General features: G+C 46.9%; 1 protein-coding gene across 1 annotated transcript in view; it reads left to right on the plus strand.

The window, feature by feature from the left end:
• Window positions 1–19,109, plus strand: part of TMPRSS15 (transmembrane serine protease 15) — a 1,384,111-nt gene that overhangs the window by 273,537 nt on the left and 1,091,465 nt on the right. Inside the window, exon 5 of the mRNA XM_069204099.1 lies at window positions 15,950–15,991. Coding sequence (XP_069060200.1) covers window positions 15,950–15,991 — 42 coding nt within the window. The remainder of the gene's footprint in view (window positions 1–15,949; window positions 15,992–19,109) is intronic.

Genomic DNA, 19,109 nt, shown 5'->3' on the forward strand with positions numbered 1-19,109 from the left:
CTACTTTTTAAGCGTATCTTTAAATAATATTCATTTTTATAACAACAATATTATTTTATGCTGTGAATTTAATTTGTACTTTTTATGAATATTTATCTTTATATTTTCATTGAAAGTACCCTTGTTTTAAATTGAACATTCCATGTTGATTGATTTTATTTCTATTACTTAGGATTGAGAATTGTAAATGTGCATAAATGTGTTTTTTTTAAATCTTGCTAGTCATTTTGGATTAGGAACTGGAAATATGATCCCTTCAAAACTTTCTTTTCCATTGCTTCAGTGTGAGATGGAATAGTGAATCTGATCCCTCCAAAGTGCAACACTTACGATACTGCTGATTGGGGTGGATTAGGAATTGTAATTCTGACCACTCCAAAGTCCCACATCCTACCTATGCTTGCTCAGTTTGAGTTGGGGAAGGAAATTTGACCCTCTATAGCCCAAGACTTAGTTTACCATTACTCATGTCCGAGTTGGAATAGTAAATTTCACCCCTCAAAAGTCCATCATTTTCCCTCTTGCTGCTCAGACAGGAAGGAGAAGAGTAAATATGACTTCACCAAAGTTGAAGATTTTTCTTACTGTTGCTCGTGTTGGCATGCAAATGGTAAATTAGGCCCCTGCAAAGTCCATCACTTTCCTAAATTTTGTTAAGGTTAGATTGGGACTAGAAAATCTGAAACCTATAAATGCCACCACTTTCCAAATTGTTGCTCAAATAGATTGGTATTTGTAAATCTGATCCCTTCAGATTTCAACACTTTTGTTACTGTTGCTCACATTGGCATGGTAAAAATACATCTGAATCTTCACAGTCCAACACTTTGGTTGCTGATGCCCATGCTGGAGTGAGAATACTAAATGCGACCTTTTTAAAGTCCAATACTTCCCCTCCTGTTGATGGTGTTGAAGTGGAGAAATAGAAAGGTGACCCCTCCAAAGTGAAACACTTTTCCTATTGTTGTTCTGGTTTCAGTGGGAATCAGACATCTCACAAATTCCAATACTTTCCAAACCATTGCTTAAAATGTGAAGGGATTAGTAAATCTGACCTCTCCTAAGCCCTACACTTTGCCTACTTTCACTCAGGTTAGAGTTGTAATAGATGTTCTGCCACTACCAAGCCCAACTCTTTCCATACAGTTGCTCAGTTTGTAGTGAGAATGTTAAACTTTTGCTTGTGTTGGAGTGCTATCTAGAAACCTGGCTCCTTCAATGCAATGTCCAACTATTTCCATGCAGTTGCTCAGGTTGGAGTTGGAGTAGTTTATCTGGCCCTACCAAAGCACAACACTTTCCCTACTGTTTCTTGGGATGGATGGGGAATATTAAACATGATCGCTTTAAGATCCAATTATTTTCCTAAAGTAGCTGAGATTGGACTGGGAATGGTAAACCTGGCCTCAGAAAAATCTGCCATGTGCTCTACTGTTGCTCAGGTTGGAGGAGGTATATTACATTTTATTTTCTTCGATGTATATGCATTTAATATCTTTTTGTTTTAATAATGAGTTTCTTTTTTATATGTTTTTATCAGTCTACCCTTGTGTCTAAGTTGCATTTATTTTTATTAGCATTTGTTGGCTATTACTCAATATAGTATTTATGCATATGCTTTTATTTTCTTAAAGTTTGTAATACTTTTGCACTTGTTTCAGTATATAATTTTCGAATTTGATTTTAAGGTTTATACTATTACTCGTGTTATATTTTTATTTTACATTTATTTAGATGTTTGTATTTCTTTTCAAAAAATAAAAGTAATGTTTTTTTTATATTTATTTTAATGTTGTATCATTATATTGCATACTTTTATTTTTTAATATGCATAATGTAGTGTGATTTTATATACTTAATCTATTATTTGCATATGCTTATATCATTATTAAAATTTAATTTAATTATTCAATTTATTTACTTATATTTTAGGTTTTGCATACTTTTTTGTAATGTAAATGTATTTAAGGTTATTAAATGTATCTTTAAATATTCAATATTAGATATATTTCTACAGTGTAATGTATCTTTATATATTCAATATTAGATATATTTCTACAGTTAACATTATTAAGGTAATTTATCTTTTTATAGTCAATACTCTTTGTCCTTTACAAAGCAATTATGTAAAGTCTATATTTTTGTCCTGTACATTTTTGTACAGTATTTTTTCGTATCACAATATTAATGGCTTTGGTGTTATGCTATAGAATCTTGCCAACTGAGACAGCCTTAAGTACATTTATTAAAAGTTATTTTTCCACTACAACTTACCAGTACATTTGTTTTCATTATTTAATTTTATGTATTCATTTTATATATACTTTTTCCATATTACTTTTGTATATTAATTAATATATATAATAATACGTTTACTTACATATCAAAAACTCTTTTATTTGTCATATTTTACTGTAGTTCCTTTTACTCTTTCCCCCTACCAAGTCTACATCCCACTTGTATTATTCTGATGGCCAGCAGGTGTCTTTTCACCAAGTGAGGATCCACAAGTCACATACTTGGGGCTCTGAGGGAGCACCCACAGAAGCACTACACTACTTGCTACCACCCAGCACTGTCCTATTTGTATGTAAAGGAACAGGCTCCTGCTTCCCTCTCTGCCAGATTGGCTGGGAACTGTTGAGCTGTGTGCTGTTTGCTCTCCCCATGGCGCAGAAGTAGGGAGCAGGAGATGCACGGAATGATCACAATGCTCTATTGATCTCTAGAAGTCCTTTGTACCTGAAGCTTTGGGCACATTAGTCCATAGCAATAACTCTGGGTTGCTGGCCTTGGCTAGTCCTGCGAATGATTTGCTCCTGGCATAATTCTCACTCCATACACTGGCCCTCCCAGGTGCCAAAAAAGTCATATGGGGTGAGAGAGTTATATGTGGTTGTTTCACTTCGGAGGATGGAGTGTGGTGGCTTTCTTCAATGAAGAATTAATTAAACTGTTCTGTGAAATGTTTCTGCTCCCTGGCACAGCAGGTCCACAAAGGAAGACTCCCCATTGATTGGAAAAATCAAATGATATTAGGTGGCCTTGCTGAGCCAATTGAGATGCGTTTTTCACTGTCTTGCTCCTGATGGCATGTTCCAACCACAATTAGTCCATGTGATTTCAAGCCCCCTGGTGTCTCAGTTTTTGTAGTTTTCCTGGACCTGGAGTTTATGTCTCACTGCACTTCCTCCAGTGCTCTCCACTCATCTGCCTTATTCCAGTAACAGGGTGCACATGTACTCAGGCCCCACATTTTTGTCTATGCTCTTGGCAAGCTCCTTGGTATGACATCTGCCTTTATTAGTACCCATTGGCCCTCAGGGCAGTTTACACTCACAGGCTGTATTCCACAGGCCACAACAGGCCACTAGGCCTGCTGGTCTTATATCTGTGTTTCTAGCAGAAGTCATGAGGCCCTCCAGGGATACCCTCAACAAAACACATCCATAGATGTCATTTGGGAACCATCTTCCTCTGTAAGGCCAGGAAATACGTTTTGGACCCTCAATGCCATCAGAGGTCAGGAGCCCTCGAGTCTTTTTTCAGCAGGATTATTAAGCTCTTAGGCTCTTTCTTTTTCTTGAGTATTCTTCCCAGTTCAAGGAATATTCTCAGAGTTCTACCCTTGGTATAAAAAAGGTGGTGGGGGATTTTAGAAGATGGCTGTCTTTACCTAATCTAGAGAAGCCACATCATCATTTCAGCCTGCTTCTTCAACCCCCAGCATATCATCTTTGTTTTTTTTCAAGATGCTGTAATTAAGATTTTATCAGGAAGAGATATCAGATCTGCTCCTGAGTGACAGAACTGGCCACTGATTTCTTCCCTTTATTACTTCAAGAGGAAGACCATGCTCTGAATGTTGTGAGAGGCCTGGCTCCCTCCCTTGTTTCCTGTGAGATTATCCCTACCCACGCTTCTCAATAAGTATGCGTTAATTTGCCCATGTAGATTCCACTCCCCCCAACATCTTCCTCTATCAGTAGCAGTCTAAACTTTCCAAATTAGCTTACTATATGACAGAATCTTTGACTTTTAGAGTAATTAACTTTGGCACAACAAGAATGTTCAAAGGGCTGATTCTGGGAAATATTGCAACCAACCAATATAATGCCCCAATTACTAAATATAATATCAATAGAAATATTTTTTGAAGCCCATTTAAATATTTGGACCTTTACAGCCACATTCAGTATATTTTAGGCTCCATCTACCGCAGGCTACCTGTGTGCAGATAAGGGGATTTAGGAAGACAACGATCCCACTCACTCACCTCCAGCAAGTGCCTACATGCATCACACATGTTCATGTATAAACATTGCAGAACCTCTTACCCAAGCTGTATACCTTATTTTAAAAGAAAAGCACTGGTGGCTAGCAGTCAAGTAAATTTTACAGTATATTATATTATATTATATTATATAATTTATATTAAAGACTGTATAGCATACAATATGTAATGCCCACTTTCTTGTATGCAGTTTTTATCTCTTTATAATTTCTGTGCTTGTTCTTTGCACTATTTTCAGTTCTTCACACTCACATACATAATTACAGTAATGTATCACTTGATTGAGTTAATTGTGTTTCTACTATATTCATAATGAACATGCAAAAAAAAAAGAAATTGCATATCTTTGCTAGTTTATAGGACATAATATGTATGTTACATGAATGATACATGATCATCAGGAGGCTTTCATAGAGCTCACTGAATTTGGCCTTTGCAGTCCACTGAGTAAAGCATTACTCATTGAATGAAATTATTTACTTTGATCCTCCTTTCCAAGCGAGAATACTTCCAGTTCAGTGTCAGGAACAATGGTAAGGCAGGTTTTGTAAGCACTGTGTGAGGAAAGTTTAAGGACACTTTGGGGGTGATTCTAACCCTGGCGGTCGGTGATAAAGCGGCGGCCAACCCGCCAACAGGCTGGCGGTCCAAAAAATTGAATTCTGACCCTGGCGGGAACCGCCAACACAGCCCGCCACATTAACACTCCGCCCGCCGCGGCGGTACAGACAAACAGCGCGGCGGTCACCGCCAACAGGCAGGCGGCAGACAATGTACCGCCCACAGTATCATAACTCACCAATCCGCCACCTTTTCCGGGGCGGGAGCCCCGCCGATAAAAACACGGCGGAAACAGACTACGAACGGGAAAACGCTCACCTCTACGCACTCCACGAGGAAGGAGGACAGCATGGAACCCGAATTAAACATACTACCTGCTCTCGTCTACCTGCTCATCTACCACGAGTACGAACACCGGCGCAGACGACAACGGTGAGTACTGCACCTATGACACACGGGAGGGGGGAGGAGGAAAGCTTACGGCACACACATATGCGACCCCCACCCTCCCAAACTATGTACACACCAATGCAGAGCAACAAGTCATAGTGACACCACTCAAACCCCCCTGATAAATGCAAAGACATAATTAAATTGTGAATAAAAATTTATGTACAAAATAGGCTCTGAAAAGTTATGGTCAACTAGCCAAAAAATCAATATCAAAATAAGTCTATATACAGTGCAATGGATAACCGAGGCAATTAGTCCTGCACATCAAAAGAAAATCGAAGTGTCCGTGGGCCAAAGTGTAACAACACAAGGGCAAAGCCCACAAAGGAGACCTGAGTCCTCTGGAGAGAACACTGCAGGGGCATCTGATGAAAAAACTACAGGCACCTCAGGGGGAAGGGAAGGGGGGGGCACCACAGCCACATGAGTCCACGACGCCAGAACCACGAAGGGGCCACCATGCCTACTGTGCCATCCTGGGGAGTGCAAAGCCACAGTCTCTCAAGTCTCTACAGTAGGTGGGTTGCCCACTGTTCCATCCTGGGGAGTGCAAAGCCACAGTCTCTCAAGTCTCCCAAGTGGGTGGGTTGCCCACTGTGCCATCCTGGGGAGTGCAAAGCCACAGTCTCTCAAGTCTCACAAGTGGGTGGGTTGCCCACTGTTCCATCCTGGGGAGTGCAAAGCCACAGTCTCTCAAGTCTCACAAGTGGGTGGGTTGCCCACTGTGCCATCCTGGGGAGTGCAAAGCCACAGTCTCTCAAGTGGATTACAGTCTCCACTGGTCAAGGAGGAGGCATGGTGGGCACAGTGAACTGTTAACAGTGCATGCAGGAAGGGCCCAGCGGAGCGGTGCTTGAGACGGCGGGGCCCAGCGGAGCGGTGCTTGAGACGGCGGGGCCCAGCGGAGCGGTGCTTGACAGGAAGGGCCCAGCGGAGCGGTGCTTGACAGGAAGGGCCCAGCGGAGCGGTGCTTGACAGGAAGGGCCCAGCGGAGCGGTGCTTGAGACGGCGGGGCCCAGCGGAGCGGTGCTTGAGACGGCGGGGCCCAGGGGAGCGGTGCTTGACAGGAAGGGCCCAGCGAAGCGGTGCTTGACAGGAAGGGCCCAGCAGAGCGGTGCTTGAGACGGCAGGGCCCAGCGGAGCGGTGCTTGAGACAGCGGGGCCCAGCGGAGCGGTGCTTGACAGGAAGGGCCCAGCGGAGCGGTGCTTGAGACGGCGGGGCCCAGCGGAGCGGTGCTTGAGACGGCAGGCCCAGCGGAGCGGTGCTTGACAGGAAGGGCCCAGCGGAGCGGTGCTTGACAGGAAGGGCCCAGCGGAGCGGTGCTTGAGACGGCGGGGCCCAGCGGAGCGGTGCTTGACAGGAAGGGCCCAGCGGAGCGGTGCTTGAGACGGCGGGCCCAGCGGAGCGGTGCTTAAGACGGCGGGGCCCAGCGGAGCGGTGCTTGACAGGAAGGGCCCAGCGGAGCGTTGCTTGACAGGAAGGGCCCAGCGGAGCGGTGCTTGAGACGCGGGGCCCAGCGGAGCGGTACTTGACAGGAAGGGCCCAGCGGAGCGGTGCTTGACAGGAAGGGCCCAGCGGAGCGGTGCTTGAGACGGCGGGCCCTGTTCAGCGGTGCTCTTCTGCACGGCGGGGCCCTGTTCAGCGGTGCTCTTCTGCACGGCGGAGCCCTGTTCAGCGGTGCTCTTCTGCACGGCGGGGCCCTCTTCAGCGGTGCTCTTCTGCACGGCAGGGCCCTGTTCAGCGGTGCTCTTCTGCACGGCGGGGCCCTGTTCAGCGGTGCTCTTCTGCACATCGGGGCCCTCTTCAGCGGTGCTCTTCTGCACGGTGGGGCCCTCTTCAGCGGTGCTCTTCTGCACGGTGGGGCCCTGTTCAGCGGTGCTCTTCTGCACGGCGGGCCCTGTTCAGCGGTGCTCTTCTGCACGGTGGGGCCCTCTTCAGCAGTGCTCGTCCAGTAAGTCAAGGGAGCCCGACCTGGCCTGGACTCCCTGCTCAGTCGCCCTCCGACCGTGCTGTTGCTGGACCCTTCGGTGACGGAGTCCTGGGCCCTTTGGTGTTCTCCCTAACACCCGGGATGGGGCTTGTGGGCCCCTCCTGCTCCGCGCTCCTGCTGGCTGACTTCTCCGCCCTGCTGCCCTTTCGCTCCTTAGATGGGGCTCTCGGGCCCTTGCCTCCCCTAGCTGTTGTGGCTGGTGAAGTGGGCGAACTTTGCTCCTTGGGGGCAGCCGTGTCAGTCCTCTCACGGCGGCCCTTTAGTTTCCAGGTCCTCTTGCCTGGGGGGCGCTGGCTGTCCCCTTGCTGCTGATTGAAGTGTCACTGCTGGCAAAGGGTGGACTCCAGAACCCATGCACCACAGTGACACTCGAAGCTGGGCTGGTGGTGGCTGAGGTGCTCTTGGGACTCTTTGCAGATGGAGGGGGTGGGTCAGTGGAGGGAAAGAGGTCAAGATTAGCGAGGAAAACTTTCTTAGGACCAAGGTAAAAGGTAGGAGAAGTGGTGATGGGAGAGAAGGAAGAGGATGTGGTTGTAGGAGAGTCAGGTGTGCTGTCTTTGGGTGCAGGTGCTTGTGCTGGAGGCTGTCGTGAGGTGGATGGCTGTTGGGTGGGTGTCTGCCTGCGTTTGTGTGTCTTGGAAGAGGGGGTGACAGACACAGTGGGAGAGGACACAGGGGACGTGTAAATGGTAGTGGGGGTGGTGACTGCACGTGTGCGCACTGGACTGGAGGGTGTGCTGGTGATGGAAGCACTGGCTGATGGTGGTGTGCATGCAGGTGTGAGTGTAGACATCACAGGGAGGGAGGAGGGAGACGAGGAGGAGAGGGACACAGAGGTGGTAGTGACTGTTGGAATGTCTGCATCTGGGTGTTGCTTGCGTGAATGCTTGTGGGATCTGTGGTGCTTGTGTCTGGATGAGCTGCCCTTGGGTGTTGAGGTGTGTGCAGGCTGGTCTGATGGTGGGGATGGGATAGGCTGAGGAACAGGAGACAGAGACAGGCTGGAGGCAGTCAGAAGAGGGAGGCTGGAAACAGGGACAATGGCTGCCGTCAGTGCTGAGGCCAGAGCATTGAACGATCGTTGATGGGCAGCCTGACCCGAATGAATGCCCTCCAGGTAGGCATTGCTCCGATGCACCTCCCTTTCTACCCCCTGGATGGCATTCAAAAGGGTAGTCTGCCCAACAATAATGGTCTGAAGGAGGTCAATGACCTCCTCACTGAGGGCAGCAGGGGTAGCAGGGGCTGAGGTGCCTGGGGCGAAGGAGACGCCCGCCTTCCTGGGCTAGCGGGCACCGAGCGTAGGCTGAGGGGCTGCTGGGAGGGCGGTGCTGGTGCGCTGGGTGGCGGCTGTACCTGTTGAGGCGGGGGGCCCGGATGTTGTCGCCACCGCTAGGGAGCTCCCATCCGAGGACGTGTCGCTGTCGCTGGTGTCACCACCGGTCCCCGTTGTGGTGCTCCCCTCGCCCTCCGGATCACTGGTGCCCTTGGTGTCTGTTCCTGGTCCCACCGGGGCCTTGTGACTTGCAGCTCCCTCGTGCTCCGATGCCAATTCTCCTCCGCCTGATGATGCTAATGCACACATGCACAAGAAGATGAAGAAGAAGGGTGGGGGGAGAAAAACGAAGACCAGGTTGAGTGCATGCAATGTCAACACCGTTGGCGGAGAGGACAGACACAGGAGCCTCATGCTCTAAGCCGCGCATTCGGGGTACACTACTCAGTACTTCTGACTAGGACAACAGGTCTAGAGACGACAAAGGCGCACATGTGTGATGCTGGACCATCGATAGCTGTACTTGTCACCCTACAGAGGTGGGGGCCGGGAGCACAGGGCCATGCCTAAAGGAGAGGACTACACTACAGAAAGCGCCCTGGCCTAATGTCACCCACAACCCTCCTCCCCCACCCAGATGCCTCCACTGCGCAGAGAGATAGCAGAATGTGCTGATACTCACCCCCTTGTGTCTGCTGTGATGTCCTCAAGCGCCCATCCAAATCAGGGTAGGCCACCGCCAGGATCCGGGACATCAGGGGGGTCAGGGTACGACTGGCACCCCTCCTAGGTTGGGAGGCCATCCCCAGCAGTGACTCAGCGGTCTTCCTGGTCCCGCGGCGGATGTCCTCCCACCTCTTGCGGCAATGGGTGCCCCGTCTGACGTGGACCCCCAGGGCCCGGACTTCCTTGGCGATGGCACGTCAAATGTCCACTTTCTGATGGGCGCTGACCTATTTGACATGTACAGGGTGGGAAGGAAAAATCATAAATTTTCTGCATGTTAGATGCGATTGGCCCCCCCTCCCCAACCTTGCCATATGGCACATGCTCTCATCTGTCGTGCGTTGCACTCCTCATTCGCCCCCCACCCCACCAACTTACATCCACCCCACTCCACACAGGCATAGCCCATTCAATGTGCACCCAGTGTACTTACCTGTTGGTCTGGAGGACCGTAGAGTAACGCATACTGGGGGAGGACCCCATCCACAAGTTTCTCCAACTCCTCAGACGTGAAGGCAGGGGCCCTCTCCCCAGTCGCAGCAGCCATTGTCACTTCCAGACCGAGGTCACAAAAGCACTTGCAGTATAGGTCCTCTCCTGTGGATGATCAGGTCTCGAGTGATTAAGCAGATAGAAAATGGCGGTCACGCCCGTGGCGGTGCGTACCGCGGCGGTGCGTACCACGACTGCCGGCGCACCTCGTCATTGGCTCCTGAAACCCATAGGCTTCAATGTTAGCCAATGCGGCTTCGTATAGCGGTCTTCGACCGCTTACCGCCACGGTGTGCCACGCCAGCGCATTGACCTCACATCCCATTGTCCCAATTCACAGGTCAGGCAGCCGCCATTTCAAGGGCCCACATGGCATAATTTGTACTGCGTCACACAGGCCTAGGCCTTGCATTGCCACACATACACGCCTTTCAATACATAGATAATCGTGTGCTATGCATGCAGTGGTGAACGTACCTGTGATTTGCTTGACTCTGTGCTCCATGTTGTCCTTCCTAGGCACCGTCCGCTGGGACTTGCGAGGAGAAGGATGAATCCTCACGTGTACCGACCGCTGGTGGACCTGTCGACAATGGAAGAACGCCATATCATACTACGATACCGACTTGACCGAGCCACTATACATGAACTGTGTGCCCAGCTGGAGCCAGCCCTGATGTACCCCATCCGCCAACCCACAGGAATTCCCCCTCTAGTGCAGGTTCTGTCAGTCCTCCATTTTTTGGCAAGTGGCTCATTCCAGACAACAGTGGCCATGTCATCTGGAATGTCTCAGCCTATGTTTTCAAAAATCTTGTCTAGAGTGTTGTCTGCCCTGACGAAACACATGCGGCGCTACATTGTATTCCCTGAGGAGGTTGATTTGGCCACTGTGAAGGGTGATTTTTACGCCCTTGGACATATCCCCAACATAATTGGTGCCATTGATGGGACCCATGTGGCTTTAGTACCCCCAAAAGACGATGAGCAGGTGTACAGAAACAGGAAAAGTTACCATTCTATGAACGTCCAGGTGGTCTGTTTGGCTGACCAGTACATCTCCCATGTGAATGCCAAGTTCCCTGGGTCAGTGCATGACGCGTATGTGATGCGAAATAGCAGCATCCCTTATGTGATGGAACAGCTACAGAGACAACGTGTGTGGCTAATTGGTGACTCTGGTTACCCCAACCTGCCTTCGCTATTGACCCCAGTGAGGAATCCCCGGACCAGGGCAGAGGAACGGTACAATGAGGCCCATGGGCGAACTAGGAGGATCATAGAAAGAACCTTTGGCCTCCTGAAGGCCAGGTTTAGGTGCCTGCATATGACAGGGTGATCCCTGATGTACTCACCAAAGAAGGTGTGCCAGATCATCGTGGCCTGCTGTATGCTTCACAATCTGGCATTGCGACGTCAGGTGCCTTTCCTGCAGGAGGATGGTCCAGATGGTGGTGTTGAAGCAGCTGTGGAGCCTGCGGAGAGTGAAGAGAAGGAAGACGAAGAGGACGACCCAGACAACAGGGACAGAGTTATCCAACAGTATTTTCAGTAGCACATAGGTAGGAATCACCCACGCCATTTAACATTTACTGAAAGCCCCCTGCATCTTTACTTTGTGTATTTCCCCCCAGTTCTTTTAAACTGATGTTTGATTTTCCCTTCCCTTTTCAGTGCTGTATGACCCACTGCGTGACTTCTGCTTGGTTAGCCCATGGACTAATGCTTATTGACATTGGTATGTTGTCATCACATAAATAACAGAACATTATTGATCAGTAATGTGTTATACATTTGTAAATAATACAGGCTGACTCCAGAATGATTTCAGTGCAATGAGTGATTTATTTTTAGTGCTAGATATTGGTACATGATATTAAAACGGTGATGGGTGAGGGTGGAGTTATGTCCATGGCAGAGTCCAGTTCTCGGTCGCACAGGTGCATTGTCCATATGCCTGTGGAAGGATGGAGCAGGGGCAGTTCAAGGTTGGACAGGGTGACACTGTGGGACAGTGGAATGACATCCGGGGGGATATTAGGCTGGCGGGGGTCTTGGCATCCTACTCTGTCTTCCTTTGAGATCTCAGGTTCCTCTTGAGGGGTGGTTGTTCTTCAGCAGGAGGTGGGGTTCTGGTGGGCCGTCGTTCTGTGGGGGCCTCCTGAACACTAGCGCCGGCCGAGGTGGTAGGCTGTTCCTGGCTAGTGACAGGGGCCCTTTGTGGTGCCACATGGTCTCGCAATGTGGTTTCTATCCGGTTGAGGGCCTGGACTATGGTCCCCATAGCGGTAGCGATGTTCCTGAGTTCATTGCTGAACCCCATGTACCGTTCCTCCTGCTGTGCCTGGATCTCGGTGAACCTGGCCAGTACCGTCGCCATCGTCTCCTGGGAGTGATGGTATGCTCCCTTGATGGTGGTGAGGGCCTCTTGGAGAGTCGGTTCCCTGGGCCTGTCCTCCCCCCCCTGTCGCACAGCAGCCCTCCCAGTTGCCCTGTTTCCCCGGCCTCTGTCCCCTGGACGTTGTGCCCATTACCACTGCCCCCAGGTCCCTGTTGTTGTTGGGGTGTTGGGTCAGCCTGGGTGCCCTGTAGGGGCGGACACACCGCTGATTGACGCGTCCGCGAGACAGAGGCATGGGCCCGCTGGGTGGGAGCTGTGCTTGTGTTCCCAGAGGGGGTTGGGTCTGCTGTGGCCTGTGTCTGTGTGTGGGGAACCGACTGTCCAGAGGTCCCCGATGGTCCGGGCTGGTCATCAGGTTCTAGGTCGACAGAGCTGCTGTCCTCGCTGGGGGCCTGTTCTGGGGGTGGGATGGACAAATCTGGACCCTCCGTGGCGGTGTGTTGGCGTTCGGGCCCTGCAGGGGTAAAGGAGTATGGTTATTGTTTCGGTGTGTGCCATGGAGTGCATTTTGAGTGCCCTTGGCCCCCAGTGCTGGCATTCCCTTGTGGGAGGTGGTGGGTGGGGGGTGTATGGGTATGTGCAATGGTCATGCTTTGGTGGTGGCTGTCTATGGTTTGTTTTGGCATTTAGGGGTTGGTGTTGTTTAGGGTGGGTTGTGCTGGTGAGACATTGGCAGGGAGGTTGTGTGCTGGGGGGTTGAGATTGGGGGTGGAGGGGATTGGCATGCTGGTGGTTGGGGGGGTGAAGTAGTTGAGATTCGACTTACCAGAGTCCATTCCTCCGTGTACTCCAGCGAGGCCATCAGGATGCAGGATGTTTACCACCTCTTGTTCCCATGCTGTGAATTGGGGTGGAGTGGGCGGGGGTCCGCCGCCAGTCTTCTGCACAGCGATGTTGTGTCGCTACACCATCGAGCGCACCTTCCCCCGTAGGTCGTTCCATCGCTTTCTGATATCTTCCCGATTTCTGGGATGCTGTCCCACAGCGTTGACCCTGTCTACGATCCTTTGCCATAGCTCAGCCTTCCTTGCTATAGTGGTGTGCTGCACCTGTGTGCTGAAGAGCTGGGGCTCAACCCTTATAATTTCCTTCACCATGACCCTGAGTTCTTGGTCCGAGAACCTGGGGTGTCTTTGGGGTGCCATGGGGTGGTGTGGATGAGGTGTGAGGTGGTGTTTGTGGTGATGTGCGTGGTGATATGTGGTGATGTGTGTGTAGATGTGGTGTGGGTGATGAAGTTGGGTTCCTGTGTGTGTTGGGGTTTTCTATTGCTGTGCTCGCTCTCTCTATCTCTATCTCTCTCGCCTTCTCTCCGACTTCCAACTAGTGGGGGTTTGTGGGTGATGTGGGTGTGTGTTTTATAGTTGATTGGATGTGTGGGAGTGTTGTTTGTATGTGTCTCAGGTGTGTGTATTTCAAATTGTCCAATGTGGCTGTGTTTTGGAGCTGTGTGTGTATTTTGAGCGCGGCGGTGTGTACCGCCAATGGAATACCGCGGTTGAAAGACCACCGCGTGGATTCGTGGGTCAGAATGGCATGGGCGTGTTTGTGTTGGCGTGACGGTGGAGGTTTGGTCATCTCCAGTTTTCCGCGGCCCGCTGATGAGGCGGCCTTCCTTGGATGTCGGATTGTTGGCGGTTTCACAGTTGGTGGTCAGAATGACCGTGGCGGTTTACCGCGGCCGCTGCGGTAGAATGGCGGACTTCTGACCGGCGGTAAGGGCCTTTTACCGCTGAGGTCAGAATGACCCCCTTTGTGTGATGTCCTCAGACACCACAAACCAATGAAACACGAAAAATGGCGCGCAGGAGGATTTCATGTGCACTCTGTTCCATATTATGCCTCCAAAAAGGGACACATATCAGTTTGCCATTTGACTGTATATTTGTCTTATTTGTATGCCAATGTCCTTTTATATTGAATCATGTTATAATTAATTAAACAGAATTCAGCTGTCAAAGCTATTTAACATTCATTATTTTGTATCATTACAGACAAAGAAAGTTATCTAAAAATGTAATTGGAAAACACATATCAATAAATAATTGAACAAAATTGAACATAAGTCAGAGGGAAGATAGGATTACAGTTTTCAACTTAGTTTAAAACCAAAATGGCTTGCATTGAGGTCCTAAGTAATTACCAATGGTGGAAATTGATTCATACATTTCACCTATCACCTATTTCAAAGTTTGATGCCTGTGTGATGGGTGTGCCAACACATGAGTCCCATGCTTTCTGCACCATTGGACAAAAGCTGCATGTCACTTAGGAGGCTTAAAAAGGCTGCAAACAGTTTTGGGTTGCCTATGATCAGATCTAGAGTGAGCTTGGTCTGGTAGTTTTGGGAGTACCGCTGCTGTTAGTACACAATTTAGGGCCTGATTGCGAGCTAGCGGTCCTTGGACCGCCAGGCTTGTGGTGTCAGTTGGGCCGCCACAATCCTGGAGGTCTGACCTCCATATTATGACCATGCCAGTCGGACCGCCGCCCCTGCCTGGATCATAGATCCCAACGGAGTGACGGCTGTCGGGCTTGTAACCAGCCATGGTGGCGCTAAACTTAGCACAGCCTAGCTGATTACAACACCATGTTCCGCCAGCCTCTTCATTTCGGGGACTCTGCCCTGCCCAAAACCCTCAGAATGTGCACTGTCTGCTCTGCAGACAGTGAACATTCCAAGCGTGATGATTGGCACCCTCTTTGCTATGGTATAGGAGGCAGCTCCCTTAAGGGAGCTGAGTCCTATTCTGTGGCACTGTTCCCGCCAGAGTGACCAGCGTGGCCAGAGTGACCAGCATAATACAATTTACCCACTGGTCAGCCCGGGGGTAACATTGTAATAGAGCGGTGGGACACCACTGGTATGATAGTGGAGTTCTCCCCATGGCATTGGCTGTCGGCTGGCCCGACCACCAAAATCATAATTAGACCCATAGTATAATTTGCATAAAAATTATATCTGGCTGGAGTGTTGTTTCGGGTAGGGAAGAATGGACCAGAAACTGCCCATCCATTTACCCAGTCGCTGAGATTAAGTCGAACATTATACTGATCATATTTTTGTTTTTCTAAGTGAGATGCTGGGTGTGTGACTCGTATGCCCAGATATGGGTCCCATGATTTCAAAACTTAAGCTGAATCTCACTGAAGAGACCCAACAAGTCTAGAAATGGATTGGGGTTGCTTGTGCACCAGCCTAGAAGGGAATTGACCTAGTAATTTTCAGAAGTACAATGAATAATTCAACTATTTTAATGATCAATATAAATTTTTTGACATTTGTGAATCAGACCCATTGTTCATGACCTCTAAAAAGAACATAATGATAATCACAAATATATAGTTTAAATTAATTTTGTAAAACAAATCTTAAATTGGTATACACCACTACAATGAGTATAATTTAACAATTGACATGTGTGACCCATGACATTTATCTCCCTAATACTTTAAATGTATGCTACATATTATGAACCAATTTGTAGAAGAATAACAAATTACAAGAAATTGCAATGATGTGAGCAGGAAAAGTTTGCTCGATGATCAAAGACAAGAAAGTTACTTGATATTGGACATGTAATAAATGAAGGATTACAATTGTTTCACTTTATTACCTTTACTGGCATGCAATACAATTGTATATCATGGTAAAATGTTATAAATCACCCAGTTGTACTTTAGTTTGATTCCAAGTTTTGAAAAACAAATGTCAAATTATTTGTTTTCCTCTTATGATATGTTGTTTCTTACAGTTCCAGAGGTTATGACAACAACAGCAGCATTCACATTTCCAGGTATATCTTATTTTAAAATTACCAAAATCAAGTAGTCATTACCCCTCTCAATCAATGTCCCATGACATATCTTCTCTCCTCACAGTTTGTGCAGAGCACAGGACTCTTTAATGCAATTGGGTATTTTCCTTAAAAGGCACGTATAGTTAATAAGACTTTCTTATTTTTTATAATACAAATTTCTGAAGGACACTTAGGATGGAAGTTCTGATGTAGGATTTGTAGCACACTTGTTTACGCGCCTTTATTTGAAATTGTTTCATGTTGTGTTCTACAATGCCAGACTAACTGTCGCTTTGTAAGCCATTTCCTCTACCCTCAAAATGCGTTAGTGTTATGATCACTTGTGTGACTATGATAAATCTGATTTGCCTAATATGTGTTATCATTAGTTTTGTCATGCCGAATTTGCACATTTTGCTTATTGCTTATATGTGAAATGTGTCAGAGACTTTTGTTTTTTCTCACAGGACTTTGCCCAATTGTTCAGAGACTTTCCTTTTTCCGTAGAGATACTGTCAGTGTTCCTCGTAAATCTTACATTTAGAGCTTAGATTACTCCCAGGCGTGCTCCCAGGCATGCTCTCCATTCCATTTATGATTTCTGTTGCTTGAATGATTCTGATTTCTGACTCTGTATGTGTGTTGCATGAACTGAGTCTTTGGATAAGCTCTACAAGGTTTGTTTGTGCACTCCTGGGTAGACAAGTAACCTTAGTTCAATTCACACACACAGTTGAATGTGAAACTCTAGTTTTGGTAGTCCAAAAGAACTCCACTAATACAAAGTTGAAGTGGTGTCAATGCTTTTGGGTTACTAATAGGGAGCAGTGGTAATCCAAATAATAATTTCTTAACTGTTTCCACTCTTAAGATCACTAGAAACGGAATTTAGTTTAAGTAGTTATTTTAAAAACTCTGGGATCTAGTGCACATGATATTGGTTACACCATAGAAGATAAAAATCAACTAACCTTTTTAATAGCAGTGAAAACAGGGAAAAACTATAACATCACAGTTTGTAGCCCTTAACACCATCCCTGTGCTATCTCTAAGAGCAATGCTATTTCTAGCAGATGAATAATATGCCTTAGGTTTAAAGGTGGTACACATATCTGGGCTACATGATTTGTTGTCTGCTTAGAATAGTTTGCCAGCTATTTCAAGCATAAGGACAAGGGCATTGCTTCTATGCAAGAACACAATCCTAGCAGCAGTTAGTGAAGGCAGAATGGTTTGCATTGCGGTGCCTTGGAGACTCTTGCTGAAGCCTTCTTCTGTCAAGATGGAATCTGTTGCTGTGCTCATCTGATCTGCCATCTGCAACCTGAGTATAGTGTCTCTCTCCAATTTAATATAAAAGTCACTGGGTTTTATAGCATTATTGACCTACCTTATCTCTCATGAGGAATTCATATACATTAGTAGGTGTACTCAAAATTAAAAAATATGTCGCTAAAGATTACATTGTTTGGGTTATATTTGATATTTGATGTTGAAAAATGTACCAGTCTCAGGCTGATGTCTCACTGGATGTTTTTGTCTATGTCATTAATGGGAGGATATGGCACATTTGAAGGACAGAGTAATGTGAAATATTACAGTTCCTAAGGAAGATAATGAACACCATGTTTTCAACCCAGGAAGTTAAAGACCGCCATTTTCTAGGCAGGCCTATGGCAAAATGGAATTTCAGAATTCACAAAAAGGAGTCTGCATTTATGTGTACAGTTTCCTAAAACTAAAATAAAGAAGCTTAAAAGCAAAGGATTAAAATAGACACAGCAATCGAATTTAGGAGGGAAACAGCCATAACATTTATGACATTCCTGGAAAATTTCTGAATTGAGCAATCACTAAATAAGCCCTGAATAATGTGTTGTCACGATGTGGCTTATCAAAACTTCAAGGCATGTTCACTACAGGTTTACAGAATAAGTACATGCCAGAAATGTGCATTTGATACAATAGCAATTTATCACTTGTTACATGTCCAATAACACATGTCAAATTGAAATGACAAACGGGTCTCTGCACTGGCAGACATAGGGGCATATTTACAAGCCCCTAGCACCACCTTGCGCTACCATAGAATACTTTTATATGCTAAGGAAGTGTTAAGGAGGTCTTTCTCCTGTGCCGTATTTGGAAAGTGGCGCAAAGCTTGCATTGCTCCATTTTGTAAACCCTTGTGTCACATTATGCCTGCACCAGGCATAAGGTATGCAAGGGGAGGCATTCCATTGCAGGTAGGCACAAACAAATGGCACAGTGAAATTTACAACATTTCACTGCAGCATTTTTTCCATAATTGGAGATGACGCACCCATTTTTAATCCATGGACCTCCCTGTGCCTAGTGCAGTAAAGCTCCACAACAGTGTCAAAAATATTGAGGTGTTGTTAGCCAGGACAGGGGCACCACAAGAAAAGTGGCACATCAGGACCGATACACCATTTTCTTGTGAATAGGCCCCATAATATTTCCAAAATCTGAGCCTTCATGGCATATATTTTGCATTTCTCTCTATGTCTATATTGAGATTTTGTAATAAAATTCCTTAACGTTTCATTAGTCTATAACTCAGTTATTGAGTGGTCCCAGTTACTTTTTTTATTACCCTGCTAAGTTGATTTTGTGAGCCTAGTGTTGAGTAGAGTGATAAATCATAACTTGATCAAGGGTACTGGGGGCGTGAATTATAGTTACCTTAGGGCACTAGTTATAGGCACTTGAAATAACTATAATTATAACTGCTTAATTTCTATGGTTTTGTGCAAGTAAATTCAGAACCTAACTGTAACATCCCTGTAACCTTTGGTATTTTAAGTGAATTTATATGATTTAATGCTATTTCCTAACTATTATGTTCCTGTGATTTTTGATTTTTTCAATGAATAGATAGATAGATAGATAGATATGTATATGAGAGAGAGAGAGAGAGAGAGAGAGAGAGAGAGAGAGAGAGAGAGACAGGTGGGCATTTTGTGATTCAGCACATCCAGCGAAATGCAAGGAAGTGGATAAGACATGTTCTGTGAATGATGTGGTGGGAGGAGAGAGTTCTAGGGCTCCTTTCCCAACTAATTCATATAGGTGATCATTTTTCAAGTTTCAT

This window comes from Pleurodeles waltl, chromosome 8, assembly GCF_031143425.1.
Source record: "Pleurodeles waltl isolate 20211129_DDA chromosome 8, aPleWal1.hap1.20221129, whole genome shotgun sequence".
Lineage (NCBI taxonomy): Eukaryota > Metazoa > Chordata > Amphibia > Caudata > Salamandridae > Pleurodeles > Pleurodeles waltl.